The following is a 23,634-nucleotide window of genomic DNA, read 5'->3' as shown; positions in this document are numbered from 1 at the left end:
CAAGGGCATTTTATTTTGTGGTGAAAGATACTTGATAAATTTGAAGAAATCACTGGTAGGAAAACTTGAATCTGTCAACAACGAAGGATGAAATTAAAAATAAATACCTTCATACCCTTCACTTAAACATGCACAAAGAGAACTTATATTATATTTGCATATGAAAATACCCCCACCTAGTGTAAGCTAGTTGAACAAATTTGGTCTTCAATATTCAAATATAGCTTTCAAAGGCCAATTCTGGCTTATGCAAGATAACAAATCCAAAAGAGGCAAATGAAAGCAAGCAAAAGCAAATAAACTTCATTTCTGAAACATATTTTATCTCCGACCTCATCAAATCTTTAATCAAAACTAGAAAAATTAAAAGGGTGTTTTTTTTTAATCTCCTTCTATCCTTTTTAAAGGCATGATGCTGTTTCAGTAATGACCAGTGACAGGCAGGAAAAAAAGAGAAGGGAAAGCCATAGGCTAGAAATCCTCACATAGTAAATAAATTTCCAGGGCTGCTATGACAGCACCTCAGGAATCAATCACTGATTTTTTTCAAAAGTCCATTTAAAATAGTACTTTATTAGCATATCTTTCTCCTCAATTGTGTTTCTGCTTGACACCAGATTCCAATATGTTATAAGCAGACATGTTTAGACAGGGATTCCAGCGCACTCTATCTTTAATAATTTTCTGGTAGATTTGGACATCCTGGATATCTGGATCTTGCCCTTCCGTTACCAACTGACACATATTCTAAAAAGCCAGCTATCATTGTTCAGGCAGGATGTAATGACTTGAGTCTACTCAGACATCCTACTGAGGAAGTCATAGGTATAAGGCACTCTTTCATCTAATTTAGCCTTTAAATTTCTTTGACAAAAGGAAACTTAGAGTGATAGAAGTCAAAAACTATTCATCTACTTAGAAGTTTCATATAACCAATGCTCTCAGCTTCCCTTCTACTATAATTGATAGAACTTTTCTACAAAAAGAGATCTATTCTCCCTTTAAGTAAATGAGCTTGTCTTATTAATAGCAATACATATATAAGAAGTATGATCTTGCAGGCAAAATAGAAATACCACAAAGAGGAAAGAACTTTTGCTTTGGAATTGAGAATGTCACTATGTTAGCTAAATGTAGGTAATTACAATAGAACTGTGGGATTAACAAATATAATAAGAAAGAAAAATGGAGAGGTGACGGTCCGACTTCAGTGCAACAACAAAAAAAATATTGAGGAACTGGAAAGATAGTACAGGTTTTGAGGCATTTTTTTGCATGCAGCCAACCAGGGTTCAATCCTTGGCACTCCATATGGTCTCCTGAGACTCTGCTGATGTGGAGTAAGGGTAAGCCCTGAGCAGAGCCAGATGTGGTCATCCTCCCAAAAAAGAAAAGAAAATTTCTTGGGTAATATTCAGAGTAACACTACAGGGACTTCAGGGACTTTCATTTGTTGGGTTCTAGAAACCTTTGATTTCCCATGGGTAATCAAACTACACTACAAGCTTTTAAGGGAGGAAAGTACCATCCCCACTATAGTGCCCCCGCCACCCCCAACATGTGTACCTTTGCCCTGTTTCTTGGCTTTCCCTTTTTATTTTATAACATTTTTATAGTTTTGTGAAAAAAATCTTGCCATTTCTATTATTTTTTAAAATATCCTCATTTACAAGCCAAATAGTTTCACCTTACTTAATTTATCTAAGTGTACAACTACTGCATTGAATTAAATTGCTATTTTTATTGGATGGATTTTCTTATTCCACAGCTTGGCTTAGTTTTGAGTCTCAAATTATCATCGGATACAAATCAGGATGTGTCACCAATTTCTCCCTTAAATACTCAAGAGTGTTATTTTTAAGGACTCATGCAATTTTCACATTCTGTGATTAATTTCATTATTGTCAAAACTTTGGAAAGTTAATGTACTTCAACTTTTGAATAATTGGCTTGATCTGTCAACTGAAAGTATTTGTCATCAAAGAATTTAAACTGCATCTCACCATGTCTAAAAGTTAAACCAATAACAATTAATTAGCATCCTCTAAATCAAAGGTTTTAGAGATTATATCATCTCAGGGGCAAATGACAATTCCAGGAAGCATTTTAGTTGTCACAGCAGGGAAACATTGCTATTGGAAATTAGTGTCCCAAAACCAGTGATGTCTCTATAACTGCAATGCATAAGACAGATGCCCACAAAGAGCATTACCATGCCCAAAATATTAATAGAGATGAAATCAAGGAACAATGCTTCCAATTAGCCAGATTATACACAGATTTTTATTACTTCCACAGAAGTAAATAAATACTCTTAGTTTTCTTCAGTCATGAAAGGATACACACTAGCTTGAAACTTCATGAATGTGTCAGGGAAAAACCAAAATATGCATTGCAACTACAGAATATTCTATGTATTCTGGCTTTAACCTGTGTGCTGCTGAAAAGCAGATGGTGAAAGTACTTGGTAGACAAGTTCATACTCTTGGCTTGACTATCTCTTTTGTCTAAGGTAAAGAATATACACATTGGAGGGATATATCTACAACCTTTGTCCTCCCACTCAACTCCCAGGCCGAAGGGAGAACTAGCTTCATTTTTAATAATGGAACACATTTCCCTAATCATTCTCATTTCTTACATAATTAATGATAACTGCTCATTGTTGCACTCTAGAGTCTCATTAATATCAGCATAATTACTCTCTAGGTATCAATTAACATTTCTGATGTTTGTCAAAAAAAGAAAGGAAAAAACCATTGCCGTTTGAAGCCGTCCAGGCCGAAGAGAAACACAGAGGTACATGGCGACCGGAAGCATGCAACTCACAATGTATGCCTTTAAAAAAAGAGCAATCCATCACACATCTCATTAGAGAGCAATTTGCTGCATTTGAGATTTGTCACTAAATTGCCCTGTAGTGCCAAGGTAATCCTCTGAGAAATGGTCCTTTGGCAGCCATCCAGATGCAGAGTACGTACCTAGCAGGTTCCATTACCTTAGCAATTTGCTTTCCTCTAATGTCCCCTGGGTGAGTGTTCCCTTAAACTTTCCCAGCTCTCCTACTTTGTCGTCTACTAATGCATGTTTCCCTCCATGGCAAAACAGATGCATACCAGGGTGGAGGACTCCAGACCCAGGGGGGCAGCTCCTGTGCTTCAGGCAGAACTCCAGCTCCAGGTAGCGGCCTTCCTCGCATTCACACACACGGTTGTGGGTGGCGTTGCACTCCTGCTTCACGTGCTGCAGTTCCTTGCACACTGGGCTGCAGTAGAGACACTCCTCACTGATGTGCCAGCGGTCGGTGTAGTGGTGGGCCTGGCAGGAGACACACACAGTCTTCTGGCTCGCTGTGCAGTGCTGTTTGAGGAAAGTGCCGGGAGGACACTGGTCACACATCAGCTGCTTGGAGGTTTCTGGGTCATAATGAAGATACTTTGGAGGAATGGTTTCCTGGGTGGTCCACTTAACGGAAATGTCCAGGAGCTAGAAGGAGGAAAGGAAACAATGACTTTTAGGCATGGACACAGAGTCGTTTTTCTGAACAAAAGCATCATTAGATTCAATATTTCTTTGTTAAACACAAAATAAGCCATGGATTTGATGTCAGTGATGTGCACTTATGGGACAGCAAGGAAGCTAATTCAAATAGAGACACAACATATTAGGAAACAGTGACGTATTAGGGTTTATAATAACTAATGAGAAGTTAATTTTTAGGATGATTGATAAAGGGAAATCCAGACTCTTGGGTATCTGGTGTGGAAAGCTCAGGACAGGAGTAATTCCACTTTGATGCACTGCCAAATAATCCACATGCATGAAAGATGCTTTATCTCCCTGAGTTCAAGGATTATGTTTGATTTACTGAGTTGGTTGGACTTGTGGTTTTCTGAATAGCTATATATAAGAGTTGTTGATAAAAATGTACATTCCCAAGACTCATAACCCTAACCCTTCTTATCTCTTAGGTTTGAAGTAAGAACTGGGATTTGGCAAAGTCCTGCATAGATTCCTATGCATGAAGTTCATACTAAAAATTATTCATGTATTTATTTACTTGATTAATAATGACTAAGCCCATAATATTTGTTGGGCTCTCTTCTGGGGCACTTGGGGTATAGCAATAAAGCATGCCTAAGAAATTCAGTTCTTGTGGCCCAGAAGGGAAAATAAGAAAATGGTAATTCACAGATGTTCTCTGTTAGAAGATGAGTGCGGTGAAAACAGAGAGGAGAAATATTGAGAAGGTGGCGTGATGATAATCTTCAGATGCAGTGATTACACAGTCATATTTAAGATCAAATGACAGCACCCTGAGCTTGCTCATTCCGAGAGATGCTGATTCCAAACACATAAAACGTTGGCAATACTTGGAGATATGGTTACATGAACAGTCATCCTGATAAAGCATTTAGTCATGCAGCAGACATCCATTGAATACTGACTAGGAAGATCCCAGAAATATGTGAGTAAAACATGATCCTTATTCCCATGGAGACTGCTGTCCTCTGGAAAGATTCCTAGAATGCTAAGACTCATACTTTCTCTAGAAAATCCTATGGTCTAAACTTGTCTCCCACTCATGAATGATATCTAGAGGGTTAAGCAATCATCTCTCTTCAAGTTAATGGGGAATCGTTTCTCAGGGCAGCCTGGGTTTTGGAAGTTTTCATACAGAAATGCAGCACAGTTTGTGCAGCGGGGCAGAAAGGATGTCACAGGCTGGGGTGCTGCTTGGGAGGATAGCATCATCTAAGTATTCTATCTTGTATTTTAGATCTCAGAGGGTCTTCAGGGTGACCTTGAAGTAACTTTTCTCATCATTGATAGAGACTGGGGGAACAGTGATATTTGTGTATTGGGGAGGTCTGTTTGACTTTTATTGTTGGTTTTGAGTTTGGGGATTCACATGTAACTGTGAGAGGTCAAACACAGTCCTTTTTGCCAATCTCTCTTCCTTGAAGAACTTGAAAAACCTCACAGGAACATGCCCACCCCAAGAAACTCTTGGGAACAATATGTGAGACTTGAGTAACTGCATAGGCTCTGATAGTGCTCAAGGACTATTTCTGGCTCTGTGTTCAGGAGTGACTCCTCACAGTGCTCGAAAGACCATATGTGGAAGAGTGAATTTGAGCTGGAAGCAGCTGGATGCCAGGCTCCCACTGAACTATCTCTCCTAAACTCTCTCTCCTGTCCAACAAAAGGCCTTCTTCATGGGCATTTGGACATTGTATAAGAACTTTATTCACTTTATATTGGAAAAAGACAAGAGTTAGGAATGATTGGACCTAATATGAACCAAAAAAGCAAAGAAAAGGACAAATCATCTTACTTTGGACCATGAGTCTTTTATTTGTATTTATTTATTTATTTATTTATTTATTGACACCCACCAACTGCCCCCGGCACCGTGTAATCCCATCAACAGCCAAGACCCAGAGACTATAAAACCCTGCTCCTGGATGAGAACAGCGCAGAGTCTCCTGCCTCCGCCTCTGGCTTTCCTCACCGGGGCCCCTTGGAGGAGGGTGGGTTGAGTTTCCTTCCCCATCCCGAGCAGAGCACCGGTAGCTGAAGACCTCTGGTTCTATCCACAGTCATGCTTAAGACCGCTCTCCACACATTCTGATGAGCCTCACACATGAAGGAACCGGAAGAGGAATCCAGATGTGCGGGACCCGGGGCGTAGATCTCCAAGCCTGCTCGGATTGGGACTGGGGCCTCCTTCACCCAGATCCCCCATCTTTCACTATGTAGGCGTTACACCCACCAACTGCCCCCCAGCACCGTTAATCCCATCAACGGCCAAGGCCCAGAGACTATAAAACCCTGCTCCCAGAAGCAAGCGAGAGGCTATGCGACATCTTATTGTCTAGTTCTTGCTCTGGAAAACCTGGCAGGCTACCAAAAGTATCCTGCCCACACGGCAGAATCTGGCAAACTCCCTGTGGCGTATTCAATATGCCACAAAACAGTAACAATGATGGGTCTCATACTTCTGACCCTGAAAGAGCCTCAACTATGGCACTTTTTAAAATCTCAGGGCTAGGACGAAGGAGACATTACTGGGGCCTGCTCGAGGCAATTGATGAACAACAGGATGACAATGATACAGTGATTGCTTTTTGGGTTACACCCAGCAATGCTCAGGGGTTATTCCTGGCTCTGCACTCAGGAATTAGTTCTGGTGGTGCTTGGGAGATCGAACCCGGGTCAGCCGCATGCAAGACAAACACCGTACCTGCTGTACTATAGCTTGGGCCCCCCATGAGTCTTTTTAACTGTAAGCAATTTTCATAGTGATATGAAGTACTTGGAACAAGTAAAAAATAGAATAAAGTGTAAAATTGGGGCTACTTGTGTTATTTTTTAGGATACTCCCATGATGAAGTTTTCTGGAGGGAGTATATTTCCCTGAGACTTCTTTTTTTCCCCTTTGATGGACCTTAGATGAACTGACTTCCGAGGTGGAGAACAGGATCAGTAGTGAGTTAAAGTTTTAATTTTGCGTATAATGACTGGAAGTAGAATCTATTTCTACAAGTCATTTATTGAGTACCCACGCTGTACCATCCACTATAGACAGAACTATACTATGGTGGTGTACAAAATCACCCCTGCCTTCAAGGAACTCATAGTATTGCAAGAAAGCAGATAGCAAAGAATGAAGAAATGTGTCAAAAACAGCTATCATCTATTGAAAGCAAATAAAACTGGATGAAGTCAGAGATTTTGTAACTTATGGAAGGTCTATACCTTCAAGGATTATATATGTATATATATATACATATATATATATATATATATATATATATATATATATTTCAAGTCCTGTTGGATGGATTTGGTTCAAATACTGTTAAAAATACTCAATGCTAAAGAATAACAGCACTTGGGTCTGGAGCTATAGCACAGCAGGTAGGGTGTTTGCCTTACACACAGCCAACCCAGATTCAATTCCCAGCATCCCATATGGTCCCCTGAGCACCACCAGGAGTGATTCCTGAGTGCAGAGCCAGGAGTAACCTCTGTGCATCACCGGGTGTGACCCCCCCCCCAAAAAAAAAGAATAAGAGCACTAAGAAAAAAAATCCTCTTGCTGCTTCTTTTAGTTTTCTCAAAAGGCTCCTTTGAGAGTTCTGTTGTTCTAAGGATGCTGGTCCAGAGGAATGGATAGACTCCTTTGCGGATACTGAGTTTGTGACACCCGATAGACTCACCAAGACTTTTCTCAGTCTGACAAGTTCTAGTTCACCTTTTCTATTTCAACATATTTCAGTCATATCCATTTATTCATCAGCACTGACTCATTGGTCCTTTGCCATGTGATGAGAATGGGATGGGGAAAACCCCAAAAATGACCCTTGTGTTTCTCACTAGAATGATCTGGACAAAAACAAGATATGACCAAGTATGCTAGTATGCTGATGTCATTTTTTTCCCTAGGCAAATGGACTTGATACTATTGGCTTCCTAAAACCATGCTTTGGAAATGAGTCTCCATTGCTTCAACTACAAGGAAGTTGGGGGGTGAAAGGAATTACAAAGAAAATAAAATCAATTGAATGAATAAGGTTAACAAAAGGATTAGAGAGCAATTATGCTAGTATCTCCAAGACAACCACATGGAATTACACCATGTATTTTTGAAAAATCAGAAAGCTTTGAGAAATTACCAATTTCTTTTCAACAAGTTCCATTAAGCCTGTGTTTAACTTGAAAATTTTCCACTTTGGTGAAAAGTCAGAATTATGTGTGGCCAAAACTGGATGTTTGGAACTCAATCTCTGGTTAGCCCCAGTTCCCACACAGAGTTTCTGGAACTAGTAACTAAACAGAGGATGGCTAAGATTAATAGACCCTTCATCTCAGTCTTGTCTCTTGCCTTGCCTGCCTGGAACACCAATGTAAAAGATTCCAGAGGGCAGGCCATTTTAATATTGACACTGACTCTTTTGCCAGCTGATGATGCTTAAAAACTAGTAAGGGTTTAAATTTATTTCAGGACAAGATGAAAATTGTTATGTAAGAAACACTATCAGCAACAGTACTGTAAACCATAGCACAAGCATGCACCCGTGCACGCACAGACACACACACACACACACTCACACACACACACACACACAAACTGCCTCTTCCTCTACTTTGTGTGAAGAAACCCTTGTTCACAGCAGAACTCTATTTACTAACCTTCATTTTTCAGATCCAAACATGCCTTCTCCTCCCTCTGTAACATCAGTTCCCTGAGTTCTTAGGTCTTCTCTAGCATCTCACCTCCTGTCTGTTTTTTACCATGGAGTCCATGCTTAACAAAAGCCGTTGTATATTTGCTGTTGAATCACTGTTAGTTGCTTATAGATGAAATCATAAGTGTAATTATAATATTTAACTAATTAGATGATTCAACTGAATATTCATAAACATGGCTATGAAAATTCCTGTTTTTCTATGAAAAGTAAATCAGATATTTTGGGAACAAGTTGATAAATACCAAACTGAAACAAAGCAACACAACAAACTACTATGCTATGTGGAGTAGCTAAAATAGTTGTAAAACCAAAATGACAAAAGAATACTTGTTTTCTCAAAAGTCTTTTAAAAGCAAGAAGTTGATATAATTAATTTGATTCACAAATGCCTTTAAGTTCTAAAAGAGAAATGGAGAGGCAATATATAATACATTAGGGTTGCATAAGAAAGACAGCATGGAACTTCAGTTAACAAAAAGATATTCCAAAGAAAGGCCTTCTGGTCTTAAAATAAAAGGCCCTCCCATTGATCATCGATTTGCTCGAGCAGGCCCAGTAACGTCTCCATTGGAGACTTTGTTGTTACTGTGTTTGGCATATCGAATACATCATGGGGAGCTTGCCAGGCTCTGCTGTGCGGGCGAGATACTCTCGGTAGCTTGCCGGGTTCTCCGAGAGGAGCGGAGGAATCGAACTCAGGTCGGCCATGTGGCTGCGTGCAAGGCAAACGCCCTACCGCTGTGAATGTTTGTTTTAAGTGAAAATGCAATAATTAATATATTTAATTTCCTTAATATATGCTATAAATGATGTTTTACTTAATCCTTATTCTTTGTTATCTTTTTTGCATTATTATTGCAAAATGAGAATTTCAAGTAGAAAAATGTGGTAATTTTTGGTAGGCAATAAAAAAATAGAATTCTGTCTTCTATTTCACTCTGATAAACATGCATTGCATCTATACTCTGTAGATATGAGAGAGGGATTAAAAGTTTTTTTATAATACTTTTGTATTTGTTTTAAGATTTTTTAACATTCTTATTGTTAATTTCTCATCAGTTGTAAAAATGAGTCTCAGAATAATTAATTAGCCACCCTAGGTTTCAGAAATTAGTGGAGGCAGAATTCAAATTAGAGGCACTTGCCATAGAGTGTTATTTTGGGGTCAAATTGTTTAACATACACATTTAAGCATAATCCAAAAGTATGCCCCCAAACACCAATTTTATACTGAGATTCCAAATTAATTAGGAAAATTAGAAAATCAACCAAAGCCATCCAGAAATCCTGATCAACTGAATTTGACTATTTTATCTTTGTACTAAAACCAGTTTTCAACCAAGACAACTAGGGCAGACATTTCTTAAATTAACAAGTGACTTTACTAGTGTTCTACTGCTGCATGATTCTTCATACGAGACTGAAGCAGAATACGCTTCCTCCGATGAGTTTATTTTGCATTACGCAATGCATCCAATTCCTTTCTACTAGGCTTGCTCTCTGATTTGTAGAACCATGAGTGACCCAGTGGGTTTCCATTTATGGAAAATTCATTAAAAGGAGCCCACACAAAGCCTGAAATAACTACTTGGTTTGGGAGTTCCTTTTGTCATCCCTCGTCATGATGTTTGCCAAAGAAAACTATTTGAAGATGGTCCAGAGTTAGCTAAACTTCTGGTCAGTTTGGAAACCATGCCATTTTCCAGTTCATTTTAGCTAAGAAAGGAAACATTGTGGATATATATCATGGCAACTTTTCTAAAGTTTTCTTATGCTTAATATGGCTTTTACTGTAAACATTTTCCTAAAGAGCAATTATATTCTTAATTTTCTGTAGCTTTATAGTTCCTTACATTTCCCCCTCCATTTCTTAGGTAACTCATTCATTCATCCAGAAGACACTTACTAAAATAATTACACTCTGTAAACACTGCCAAGTGATGGAGTTGTAGGCACAATTGTCTAAAAGACCAGCCTGGTGGGAAATACTCACAAATCACTGCAAAACAGCTGTAAGCCAAGAGAGTGAAAAATAGATTCAGAAGAGAAATAGTGAGAAATTGTGAGAGGCTGTGGTTAGGAGCAAGTAAGGAAGAAGGGTCAGGGATATATGTGATTTTGGCTGATTGCATGAGGAAGAGTTACTCAAAAGAATTGAAGAACATGCCCATAAATTCTAAGCATTGGGATCACTGTTAACTACTGGCAGCAGAAGGAGGAGAGAGTAATATAGAAAGACAATGAATTCATCTGGAATAATATCCATCCATGTGATTCAAGTAATGTTCAGTAGATAACTAGATATATGTAATATAAATTCAGGGCAAGGTTGCAGCTTTCAGTATTGTGAACATATAAGCTGCCCTAGAATATGAGAGTTTGAATGGTATTATATAAGGCTATGTATGTAAAGTGAATGATTAAACTATTAACTTGGGTACTAATAAACATTTGGAAAAATGATTAAGTAAAACACATCTAACAAAGAATTTCAAGAAGACTGTTAAATGAATAATGATAAGTTCTAAAAAGTGTCTTATTTGGCAGTGCAATTAATATGAATTCCCAAGAGCACTTTCAACCGGGAATCTGCATTTAAAGTATGCAGAGCAGGAATTAAAATCAGGTTGAGGGGCTGGAGCAATAGCACAGTGGGTAGGGCGTTTGCCTTGCAAATGGCGGACCCAGGTTAGATTCCCAGCATCTCATAGGGTCCCCTGAACACCGCCAGGAGTAATTCCTGAGTGCATGGGCCAGGAGTAACCCCTGTATCACCGGGTGTGACGCAATAAATAAATAAATAAATAAATAAATAAATAAATAAAATCAGCTTGATTGCTAGGTTCACTAAGCTAGTTATTCTGGACCTTGTCTGTAAAATATGAACAATTTTAACTACCTCTATACAGCTGTTATATTTCAAGAAAGTTTATTTTTGGGAATAGAGTGATAGTACAGCAGGTATTGCCTTGCATGCAACTAACCCAAGTTCCATTCCTGGCACCAAATATGGTACCTCAAGCAATTCCAGGAGTGATCCCTGAGCATAGAGCCAGGAGTAAGCCACAGGGTGTGCTACCTAAAAACTATTTAAAAACAAAAAATGAAATGAGTTCACTCTTTTGCAAACCTGATGAAGAATAGGATCCCAGACAATTGTGAAGTATTATTAAACATGCTAATTGCACAGAAGATAAGAATAAATTTGAATCAGACTCATTTCTGAAGACATTTTGAAGTTTCTTGTAAACAAGTAAGTCATACACAAAATGTATCAGTGAGTTGTCTCCAGTAAAAGCCCCTGTTAATTTGATTTTAAAACCAGTTTCTCACTGTTTCCAAATAGCATTACTTTCCTAATCTAGATCAAATTTTTTTAAATAAAAATTCCGGTACATGCATTGAAAGTCCTGATAGGAAAGCATCTGTCTCCACATTGCTGACATTAAATACTTAGCATGGTTTCTTATACATTGTGAGTATTCAGCAGATCCAGTTTAATACTTGTAAATAAATATATAGAAAGCCTGTAGATAATAAGAGTTACTAGTGATTTTAACTATCAACCATGTAAAAGCGAAATTTGCAGATTGCCATAAAAATTCAGTTATCTTGCCTTCTGGAAGGAGAGGGATGGCAGGGTTTGCCTGAAGAAAGAATGTTTTTAGGTACCTTTCATCTTGCAAGCAATTTTGCTCCCACTCTAAAAGGGCAGGGGCACAAAAAGCATGTTCATTTGAGAGGTTTATCTATTGCTCCAGTTGCCCACCTGAGTACCTACCATGACTTAATCATTTTCACAATAGCCAGTTTAGCCGAAGATTCTGTCTCTAGGTGAGGAAGTAAAAGCAAATGAATTAAATCTGTTTCTTTGTACAGACTGATTTATTGTCAACAGCTTTTTCTAGGCAAACAGGGAAAAGGGAATGCAAGCAATTATGATTTATTAGATGAATCTCCGGGCCAGATTTTACAGTCTTTTGCTTCTCATGGGGTGGAAAAACTGTCTCCAGGTAAAATGTAATTGTAATGTGATTTTTTTGGTTCCCATCAGAAGTTTCCTTTAGCTGTCAAGTTTAATAGAAAAGACTTTTAAATTAGATAGCACTATCTTGTTTGTGTTTGGAATCAACCAGAATTCTCAGGATAGATTGGATTAAAATGCTTTGGGTACCGTGGGTTCTTTTGTAGATGATTAATAGACTTTTTTTTCTGTAGATTTGATAGACTAACATTTGAAAGAGAACATATCTCAGAGGAAAAGAAATATAAGTGCAGGTAAATACTTGAAACTTTCCAAGCTTATGGAGAAATCTTGAGTATTATGGTTCCTGTATTTGACATCCCTCCTCTGGGTTTCTATTAATCACCAGAATTGAATTCAAAAGACACAACTCAGTAGGAGCCCTAGTACAATTGTCCTAATACTTTGTGATGAGTATTTGTGTGGTGAGCACAAGGGTGGTATAATTACTTCAAAGTTTCCAGCTACAATGTCTGGCATTTGGGGCTCAGGAAGGGCAGTACATTTGAGCATCTTGAACGTTTTTTTGAACTTCAGTTCTTTCATTCCATTTCATTTGTTTCCATGGTGCTTTATTTCAGAGATAGTACATTGCTCTCACCACCTTTTCTGGGTTGCTAATGACCTGGATTAAAGCCCAATCAATTTATAGTTATATAAAATGGCAAGAAAAAGAAAAATGCCATGAGGGCTACGGAATAGAATAGAAACCAGACATTTAATATAAATGTTGTGAGTTAAACATGGAAACATTCAGTCTACCCTTACCATATGTGAAACACCATACTAGAAGAACAGAATGCCATACTTAAAGGACTCTTACTATCAATATCATATTATTATAAAGAAGGCTGATATTAATCCTCTTCTCCTGCTCATATCAGCCATCCCGTCCAGCCAGCACTAAAGTGAGAATTATTTTCACTCTGTAAATAAATAAGCTGACACAGAAAAACTGAGTAATCTGTCAAAGGTCACAGAGTTGGTACATAGTCAAGCTGGGATTCTAGTTTAACCCTGCCTGAATTTATGACTTTAACAACTGACTATTCTATTGGGGAACTTGAAATCTTATGAAGGACATAAGCATGTAAATATCAACTATAACACAATATAAAATTCAGTTTGATCTATTGTCTCTTACCTGTAAGGTAAAATTACTTTTTCATTATCTTTTGCTTATCTCTTTACCCGGAGCTGGAGCGATAGCACAGCTGGTAGGGCATTTGCCTTGCATGTGACCGAACCAGATTCAATTCCTTGGCCCCTCTCGGAGAGACTAGCAAGCTACCAAGAGTATCTCGCCCGCACGGCAAAGCCTGGCAAGCTACCCGTGACATATTCAGTGTGCCGAAAATAGTAACATGAAGTCTCACAATTTGTTGTGAGACGATACTGGTGCCTGCTTGAGAAAATTGATGAACAACAGGACAGTGCTACAGTGCTCCTTACCCATCTGCCATCTATCTATCCTGAAGAATAATTTTCTCCTCTCCCTATACTTTCCTGAAATGGAGTAGCTCATACAGTCTTCCAGGAAGGAAATCCTTAAAGACTGAGAAAATTGTTGCACTTTTTTCTAAGTACTAACTCATTAAGAACCCCCTGGATTTTGCTCTCTTTCCTTTTCTGCCACACTTGTGTTTCCAAAACTATTATCTCTAGTAAAGTACCAAAGGATAAGTACTTGCCCCATCCTCTTTTTTTTCTAAAAAATCTAGATTTAGAAACTCATTTTTAACAAGGGAACCAGAATATTTATACAAAACCTCTATGAAGGCAGGGTCAGTTGGAAGCCAGAACAAGAACCAACAATGTTTTCTTACTCTCACATAATGAAGTATTTGATTTATTGGTTGCTCTTACAGATTTCTTGTTTGTCCTATTTTGTATGACAGTTAAACTTAGATGTCATCTCAGTTCCCTACATTTTGAATTTTTAGCTCAGAAGCAAAAATGGGGTTCTTCCTTAAGAAATCTTCAACAATAGCTTTGATGAGGGAATTTAAACTGATTATCCCAAATCACAGATTTTATTTATTTCTGCTTTTTCAGTGTTCTCTTACAGTTACTTTCCCTCATGATCAGAGAAATACTGGCCATTCTTATGAGTCAGGTCTGGCTGGGTTTTAGGTCACACTGATAAACAATTTAAAAATCTCTGTGGTTTAAAAACCGCAAAGGTTTATTTCTCACTCATGCTACATTCTTAGTGGATCAACTGCAGGCTGTTAACATAGGTCTTTGCCCAGGATCTAGGATGATATAGCAACTAATCTTTGATGCAAGACTGGTTTGCTGGGCAGGAGGCCAAGTGAAAAAAACTATGCTAGGGAAACATACAGTGGCACTAAGTTAGAAGTGGTTCATCACTGGGCAGGACTATTCACATTCCCCACTCCCACCAAAAGGGGCTGTGAAATGTAATCTTAACCACGTTCCAGAAAAGGGAGAAGATTGGGAACATTTTACAATAAACTACTCTTCACTCAACCTTCTTCATGCTTTCTAGTTAACCTTTATTTTAGCCTTACAGAATTCGTTTTTCCCCTTAAGATTGCTGCTCCAATTTTTTATTCATTTAAAAATTTACCAATTTTGGGGCTGGAGTGGTAGCACAGCAGGGTAGGGCGTTTGCCTTGCATGCAGCTGACCCAGGTTCAATTCCCAGCATCCCATATGGTCCCCTGAACATTGCCAGGGGTAATTCTTGAATGCAGAGCCAGGAGAGACCCCTGTGCAACACTGGGTACAACCCAAAAGCAAAAATAATAATACAAATTTAAAAAATAAAAATTTACCAATTTTGCATGAGTGGAATATTTATTGTTTTATACTTGCACTGCTGCCTATACCATATTCATCAGCGTGCCAAGATTCTTCCATTATTAAAAGAAGGGATGGGGGTGGGGTCAGAGAGATAGTATAGTGAGTAAGGTGTTTGTGCCCTGATTCAATCCATGGCATCCTGTATGGTCCCCTGAGCATCACCAAGAGTGATTCCTGAGTGCAAAGCCCAGAGTAACCTCTGAGCATTGACAGGAGTAGCCCCAAACCAGAAAAAAAAATAATTTCATTAAAATAAAATAAAAGATGGAACAGGGTTAAGCTCTTGCCTTGCAAGTGGCTAGATTACCCTGGTTCAGTCTCTCACATGGCATACGGTTATCTCAGCACCACCAACAGTGATCTCTGAGCCCAGAGGCAGGACTAAGTATGCCTGAACTAAGCTGGGTGTGCTCTCCGCCTCCAAAAATTGAAAGAGGAAACAGAAAACAGAATGTGGGAACAGAGTTTTCTGTTTATTAGCTACCCAGGGTAATTTAATGGTTCTGTCAACCTTGGCTGGAGAGATAGCACAGCAGGTAGGGCATTTGCCTTGACATGGTCGACCTGGGTTTGATTCCTCTCAGAGAGCCCAGCAAGCTAGTGAGAGTATCCCACCCGCATGGCAGAGCCTGACAAGCTTCCTGTGGCGTATTTGATATGCCAAAAACAGTAACAACAAGTCTCACAATGAGACATTACTGGAGCCCACTTGAGCAAATCGATGAACAGGAGGACAGTGCTACAGTGCTACCCATTCTCAGGCTTACTGGACCTGAAGATCTAACATTTATAACAAACAAAGATGTGATGTTGCCAGGTTCCTTCCCAAGTACCTGCTATTGCTGTGTTTTTCTTGAGAAATAGAAATTCAAAGGAAATTCTACTTAGTGAGTCTAAAGAAACTGCTATTGACCATAATTGTAACTCGTTAGTATATGTCTTAGGGGAATGTCTTGAGCCTGGCTTCTAACTAAAAGGATTATTAAAAAAAAAAGTACATTGATGACTTCCATGCCTGCTAGCAAGAAGGATTTGTTAACAATATTGAATTATTTTTTGCTTTAAGAGAAAAACCTACACTCTTAATAAACCTTACTACATAAGAGTAAGTAATATTTTTATGTCCTTCTTGTTATTCCACTGACTTAAAATAAAATTACTTACATATAAAGTCAACTAAATTACTTACATATAAAGTCAACTGAGTAAAAGAAAGTGACATTTTTTGAATAATTTATTTCGCAATAAAAGACTTGTGTATGTTTGAAATATTAAGAGAATGTAATACTTGTTTTTAAATCTATCATTTAATGACAAAAGCTTCCGACTAAAGGAAAGCTTTGACATTCCATCAGCTCTAAACCGTTTTTCAGAGATGGGTACATAATACCCAGAGAAGTAAAGTCACCTGTAAGTTGGATTTCAGCATCTAGGGCAGAACTAAAATGTTAGAGCCTGTCTTCTCTATCATTTCAGTGGTTGTTATTGTCACTATACCCCACAACTGAAGGCTAAAAATTACATTTATTTTTGGTTGGTGATGTTGCTATGTAATGATGATGGAGGAATTATTTCAATAATCAAATCTGATATTCATATTAGAATAAAAGACATATTTTTGAACAAGAAAGTAATATCACATGGCAGAAAAATTGAGGCTTGGGTCAAAGACCTGAGAGAAAATTGAATTTATCAAAGGCAGTCAAAAAGCACAGATGAACCACTCACTCATTTAAAATCTAAATTCATCTTCACACCCATTTTTCTATGTTATAGTTGATTATCTAAGAGGCTCTTACAGAAAATCCAGACTAAATCTAAGTGAAAATTCTTAGACTATTTTCAGCATTATTATTAAAGAAACTTGAAGATAATTAAGCAATGTTTTCAAAGCATTAAGACCATCAAATTTTTCTGAGAGATAAACTTTCTTAAAAATCACAATAAAATAATAATAAATCAAGGCCATTAAGAGCATCTTTTTTTAAGGACTTTGGGAATGACACTTCCTTCCCTCCATTTATGACCTGGCTGAATCAGATGCTTCAGAGAAATTGAGATGAAAACAAAAATCTACTCAAGTGCTTGGATAATGTTCTGCCACCAGGCAGTTGAGAGAAACCATTTTAGCCATGTTCGCGTGCCTAGAGACTGTTCTGGCCTTTGGGAAGTTAATGAAGAGATTTCAAGTAGACAGTATTAGAAGGAGCAGGTTACTACAGAGCTCCTCACCTAATGTCTTGTAAGCCTGTTCTTATCCCTTACAACTGTCTAAAAAGAATTCTTTTTTTAGAGTTTCAAAGATAGTCACACCAAAATATTCTGTGGTAGTAAGCTCCAAAAACTAATTATATGTCACATAAAAATACTGTGCTTGTATCTATTTCAAGTTACCCATACCTCACTCCTTCTTCTTGCATAGATAGTTTACAGATGTTGCTAGGATTTCCGATTCACTAGTTCCTGCTATTGTGGGTTGCTAAGTTTTATTTTGATTTTGTTGTTTTTCTTTCTAAACACGGCTGCTATTACTGTTCATATTTGCATTTTGTTTACCAGACTATCAGAATCAAAAATGTTTTCTAAGGCTTGCTTCTCTCTGTCTTCTGCCATGTGAAATCTTCCCTGAGGCTTTAATAATCTGCTCTAGGTAAATAATCTAGATTTTTTTTATCCATTTTCTCTTCTCTGGACATTTTATTTTTTAGTCGAAATGTGTTTCTGGTATCTTCCATGTAATATTTTACAAACACTTCAAATGTATCAAGTCCCCAAATTGAGCCTGGGATGACTTAAAAGAGATCAGAAAGTGGTTCGGCTGAACTCAGAGTGCACCACACGGGGTTTGAACCTATTTTTCACTTGCTGCTTAAGAATGGGCCTACAAGAAAATATTCCTAGGAATCTTTATAGTAGAAATGTATAATAGGATATTTAAAAGATTAGTCATGGGACTAGAGCAATAGCACAGTGGGTAGAGCATTTGCCTTGCATGCGGCCAATCCGGGTTCAATTGCCAGTATCCCATATAGTCCCCTGAGCACTGCCAGGGATAATCCCTGAGTACATGAGCCAGGAGTAACCCCTGTGCATCGCCGGGTGTGACCCAAAAAGCAAAAAAAACAAAACAAAAACAAAATATAAAATATTGGTCAGGCAGGTAGGCTGTTTATATTTTCAAACAGAGCAAAACTAACATGCCTGGCAGTAAACTCTTTTCAGCTGGAATATCCATGGAAACTGCTGGTAGATTATAAGGTCCTAGCAAACCTTACCATAACTTCTTTGACTCAGCAAACACTGAGTGTTAGGCACTGTGGAAACTAGCAGCTACAAATATGAATAGGATGAAAATCTATGTTTGCAGAGAGCTCATACTTGGTTTACCACAGGGGTGGTGCTGCCTCCTAGAAGTTCTGGAAATTTGTGGGGGATTTTGTTGATACAATGACTGCAGGCTGCTAGACATTCTGAACAATCAAGAATAATCTTATAACCCTTACAATTTTCAAATGTCAGACAGACAACTGCTATGCTATTGATATGATATTAATTAAAATGTCTACCATGATCTGAGTGATTGTTGTAACCTAATTTCATATCCAACACAAGGAGGTTTTTGCAGAAGTTTTATACATACGGAATTTTCCAGAAGCTTTAAAACATAAAATTGATAGACAATAGTACTTTATTTTGAATACTAGCCAGATTTGTTCACTATTTCAGAAAAGAACCAAAGCGAACATCAAGTACTGATTTGAACACTAAAGCATATCATCAGTATTGGCTCCTGGTGGGCTATTCAAGTCAATTATACATAAAGGTGCTGACATACCATGACTTCTTTATGTCTTCTTGTGTGATTTGTTTTCTTTCCCTTTATTGTGTACTTATGCCAGTATGTTGATTTAATAAAACTGCGTGTTTAGTTTAAAATATATGTACTTGCCGCTCATTTCAGAAGACAAGGTTGTTCTAAAGAATTTTATATGAACTAGCATAGAAGAAGTCTGCTATGAGAACTAAAGTGTACAAATATAGGTAAAACATAAATACATTGATGATTTTCTGGCTCGATGATAACAATGTAAGAGACACCCAAGGGGTATCAGTATTTATGTTTGAAAATGCAAACTAAATATTTGTAAGATCATTCTTTTCAGTAGTATTTCACTGCTCTCGCACCCCCATCCCACTCCACTGCAAAAGAAAGTCTGGTTTAAGTTGGGAAAGTATTTGTGAAAAGCGAACGTGCAGAGGGTGCTGAGGGTCTTAGGGCACAATCAATAGGCACCTGGGCAATCAGGAAAGCAAGAATTTTGAGTGTTTAGTGCCCCCTTGATAGACTCTGCTACAGTTCTTGTTCTATTAGTTAAGTGGAACAAATATCTTGCATAGAATGCTTTCTTCCCCAAATAGTGGAATTTTACAATGGGTGGTATTAGCCTAAGAAGTAAAATGAAAGACTAGACTGGAATTAAGGACTGTGCTGAAGACTGCTAAATGATGGGGGCCAGGGGATTCCTAGACACAGAGCAGGATTGTTTTGAACTTGACTCTCATGTTTTTTTTAGAAGCTTCAGTGAGAAAATTGTCTTAAAATAAATAAATAGGTAATAGAAATATGCACCCATAACCACTGGAGAAGAGGAAGGACCCCCCTCTACCCCCAATAATGAAACAAAAGGCAGTTAGAAAAGACATTATCTAAAGGATATTATTTATTATTATTATTTTATTCTGCATTGAGAAAAAATTCTCCTTCCTTTTCTGTTTCTTTCCATCCTTTACCCCAAGTTCTACTGCTGTAACAGGAACTCAGAAGATAGCTTTGAGAAGTTAAATAGATGCTTCTATAACTGTAGCACTGTCCTCCCACTGTTCATCAATTTGCTCGAGCAGGCACCAGTAACGTCTCCATTGTGAGACTTGTTGTTACTTTTTCTGGCATATCGAATATGCCACAGGTAGCTTGCCAGGCTCTGCCACTCGGGCGGGATACTCTCGGTAGCTTGCTGGGCTCTCTGAGAAGGATGAAGGAATCAAACCCAGATCGGCCACATACAAGGCAAACACCCTACCTGCTGTGCTATCACTCCAGCCCAGCTTCTGTAACTATGTTATATAAAATAACCTTGACACCGGGGTTTTTAGACAGGTGTGACATGTGCTAATGGTGTCTCACCTTGCAAAGTTAAGACTTCCACTTGACAACATTAATGAGCATCCTAGACAAGCCCTTGAGTACGGAATTTGTCTTCATGGTCATATCCCTTGCAGCTTACCTACCAGGACATCTTCTGTGCTGACCAAATGGACCTAGAATTCTACTTTGCCAAACAATTTTGCCTTGTTCCTGCTTAGATTTGGGTACCTTGGTTTTCCCTCCCTCAGTGAAACATTCTGCTCTTCAATTAAAGAATGACCCTCTCTCCCTCCTTAGAGCATTAGCATCCCTTCATTCACAATATTCACATGTTCTAGAAGATTCATGGTCTAATGCGGGAAGTTGTAGATCATATGTGGGTCTATCAAGATCTCTATTTTACAGAAAGCTAAAGTACAAGAGAGATTTAATAGCCCACATTCCTTTATTAAATAAATGGGGCTGCTAGCGTTTGTATTTAAGTCCAAAATAACCAAATTGATAACCACAGCTTTATAACATCCCTTTTAAGAACCACTCAGAATTTGCCTTATGTATTTCTCATCATACAACCTTACAACATTTAATCACTGTCACTGTATCATTGTCCATCCCATTGTTCATTGATTTGCTCGAGTGGGCCCAGTAAGATTGTGAGACTTGTTACTGTGTTTGGCATATCAAATATGTCACTGGTAGCTTGCCAGGCTTTGCCCTGTGGGTGAGATACTCTCGGTAGCTTGTCGAGCTCTCTGAGAGGGGCGGAGAAATCGAACTCGGGTCGACTATGTTGGCTGCGTGCAAGGCAAACACCCTACTCGCTGTGCTATCGCTCCAGCCCACAACATTTAATGGCCTGTTCAATATATCTACCTTCAGTATCAGAATGTGAGTTTCACAGTGACAGAAATGTTTTACACTTATCCACTCTCACTCTGGTGTTTTGGACATCCTATGTAAAAAAGAACTAGATATTCCAGCTGCTAGAACTATACCTCAGTACTTATAAAAGGCCATTTTGACTCTAACTGTATAACTACAAAGTGTCTATTTCCAATCTTATGTGACACCAAGTCAATTTCACAAACTCTTAAAATGGAAATCTCTCCTACTTATTTATTTCAGGTCACACTATAAAGTCTTCTCTTTGGATGATACTGCATTGTTCAAGATTAGTATTATCTACACACATCTCCACATTTAAAAAAATAAGTGTTTATTATTTAGAAATATTTAGTATAAGGTCTGTATATAATTTAATAGAAATCCTAAAATTTAAATATTCGACAAAAAAAAGAGTTTGGAAGACTAAGTAGTCCCATTTAGCAAAGCAATTTACACTAGCCAATAGCTAAGAGTGAAAACAATCATGTGTATCCACGTAACGGAATACTATACAGTGATGAAAATGAGTGCATGACCTGCAGTGGAGATGTTCTCTTAATAGACTTGTATAAAAGACTCAGTTGCTGAGAACTGCATAAACTCTATTACTATTAAATTCAAATATAAGCAAAACTCATCTCTAGTGTTAGAAGTCATAAATATTGATTAATCTGACAAGGACACAACGGTGACAGGGAAGGATCGAAGAGATTTCTGGGGTACCCGGACTGTAATATTTCTTGACCTGGGAACTAAGTTCACTTTGAGAAACATTATCATTCAATTATAATCTGTACAATTTTTACATGTCTTTATAAAGCTTAAGTTTTCCAAAGTATTCACAATGGAGAATATACATGGTTACCATACTTCATGCAGACTTCTAGGACTCAACCTAGCATTTCTTTGCTATTGATTTACTCATTTACATATGTATATCTCAGGAACTAATTAGAAGACTTCTTAGCCTCCATTTCTTCTCTATCTGTGGGCGAGATGTTGAAATGTAAATATTTACTCCAAAATATCCAAAACAAATATGTGACTTAAAATTTCATTTCTTACCCACTTGGGAATGTCTCATTTATGTCATTTCATTTTTCACACTCTAGCAACATAAAGGAAGTTAGTCACTGCTCATCAATAGTTCACACACAAATTCTACCAACTTGATTGGTACACATTTAAATCAAAATAAAATTCACAGTTTTCCAAATATCTCCAAACTTTTCTCCTTTATACCGGCCACATTACAAAACAATGTTAAAAATAGTCCTACTTAACTCTGAATTTTAATTATTTATTCATGTTTGTACATAAATAACACCAACACACTAGTAATAGTACATATTCAAAAACGTTAAATTACCCAGGAAGAGTGTGTGTGCCTGTGTGGGATCTTTTTTTTCTGACGCTATCAAAAGGACCCAGAAGAGTCACGTAAGTGGAACCAAACCTAAAGCATCTTATAGTCATGACATCCAAATGTAAGTCGAATAGTTTAAAAATTGCTCTCTCGAACACAGGGGATTGCCCTGCCACAGAGACAGGGGGGATGGGGGGATGGGGGGATGGGGGTGGGAGGGATATTATCCATGGTGGTGGAAAATGGGCACTGGTGGAGGGATGGGTATCTGATCATTGTATAATTGAAACCAAAGCACAAAAAATTATAAATCTACAACTTTAAAAAAAATAAAATAAAATAAAGGGGAAAAAAATTGCTCTCTCCTCCAACGTATCCTGATTCTGATCAAGAACACACTCTTGGCGATATTCATCATAATGAGACTGACAAGTTAACCTAGCACAGATGGGGAGAACGGGGCGGGGAGGGGGCGGCTTAATAACCTGTGATGAAGAAGGGCAGTGAATAAAATGGATTTTTTCCTTTTTTAAGCATTTAAACAGAAAAGACCAGGCGCTCCTTCCTTCTCTGCCAGAACGTCCGGGTGTGAGAGGGAGCCCCTCGATGGGGCGCAGCTTGGAGGAGAGGTCCGCTCTCCCAGCGGGGCTCGGAACCTCTCCGGGGTGCTGAGCTTGGCCGGCCAGGGCCGGCGGGGCGGGCGGGAGGCGCGCGCCCGGGGATCTGGGACTTACCACGAGCGCGCAGCACAGCAACTTGTTCATTGTGGTTCCCGGGAAACCTCAGGCGTTCGGAGGCCGCGGAGGGGCGAGGGCGACGCTGCTGCGTCTCCGCAGCCGGTGCATTGCTTTATATAACTGAGCAACAGGAAGTCTCGGTAGGAGCAGCTTTGATCACTCTTACACAAAACTTTGCACCTTTCTTTTTTTAGGAACCTTGGGTGGGAGCAGAGGGGGGTGCGTCAAGCTCTGTCTGGGGTTAACGCTTTCCGAGCCAGGGCGGAAGCGGCTGCAAGGGGCCTGGGGGTAGGCAGCGGGGCGGGGAGCAAGGGCGGGAGGGGAGTCACACCAACTGGGGAAACAAAGCGGCTCTGTCGCCGCTTTGCTTTGAGGTCACCCGGCCCCTT

At 38.7% G+C, this 23,634-nt stretch overlaps 1 protein-coding gene across 1 annotated transcript in view; it reads right to left on the bottom strand.

Annotated features, from left to right (window-relative positions):
* Positions 1–23,377, bottom strand: part of TNFRSF11B (TNF receptor superfamily member 11b) — a 31,223-nt gene extending 7,846 nt beyond the window's left edge. Inside the window, exons 1-2 of the mRNA XM_056111082.1 lie at positions 23,243–23,377; positions 3,117–3,486 (exon numbers count right to left, since the gene is read on the bottom strand). Of these exons, the coding sequence (XP_055967057.1) occupies positions 3,117–3,486; positions 23,243–23,272 (400 nt within the window). The 5' untranslated portion in view covers positions 23,273–23,377. The remainder of the gene's footprint in view (positions 1–3,116; positions 3,487–23,242) is intronic.
* Positions 23,378–23,634: the final 257 nt, after the last annotated feature.

Source organism: Sorex fumeus, unplaced genomic scaffold (assembly GCF_029834395.1).
Source record: "Sorex fumeus unplaced genomic scaffold, SorFum_2.1 ptg000002l, whole genome shotgun sequence".
Lineage (NCBI taxonomy): Eukaryota > Metazoa > Chordata > Mammalia > Eulipotyphla > Soricidae > Sorex > Sorex fumeus.
Note: the sequence above shows the minus strand (reverse complement) of the source record. Positions and strands in the feature narration are given on the sequence as shown.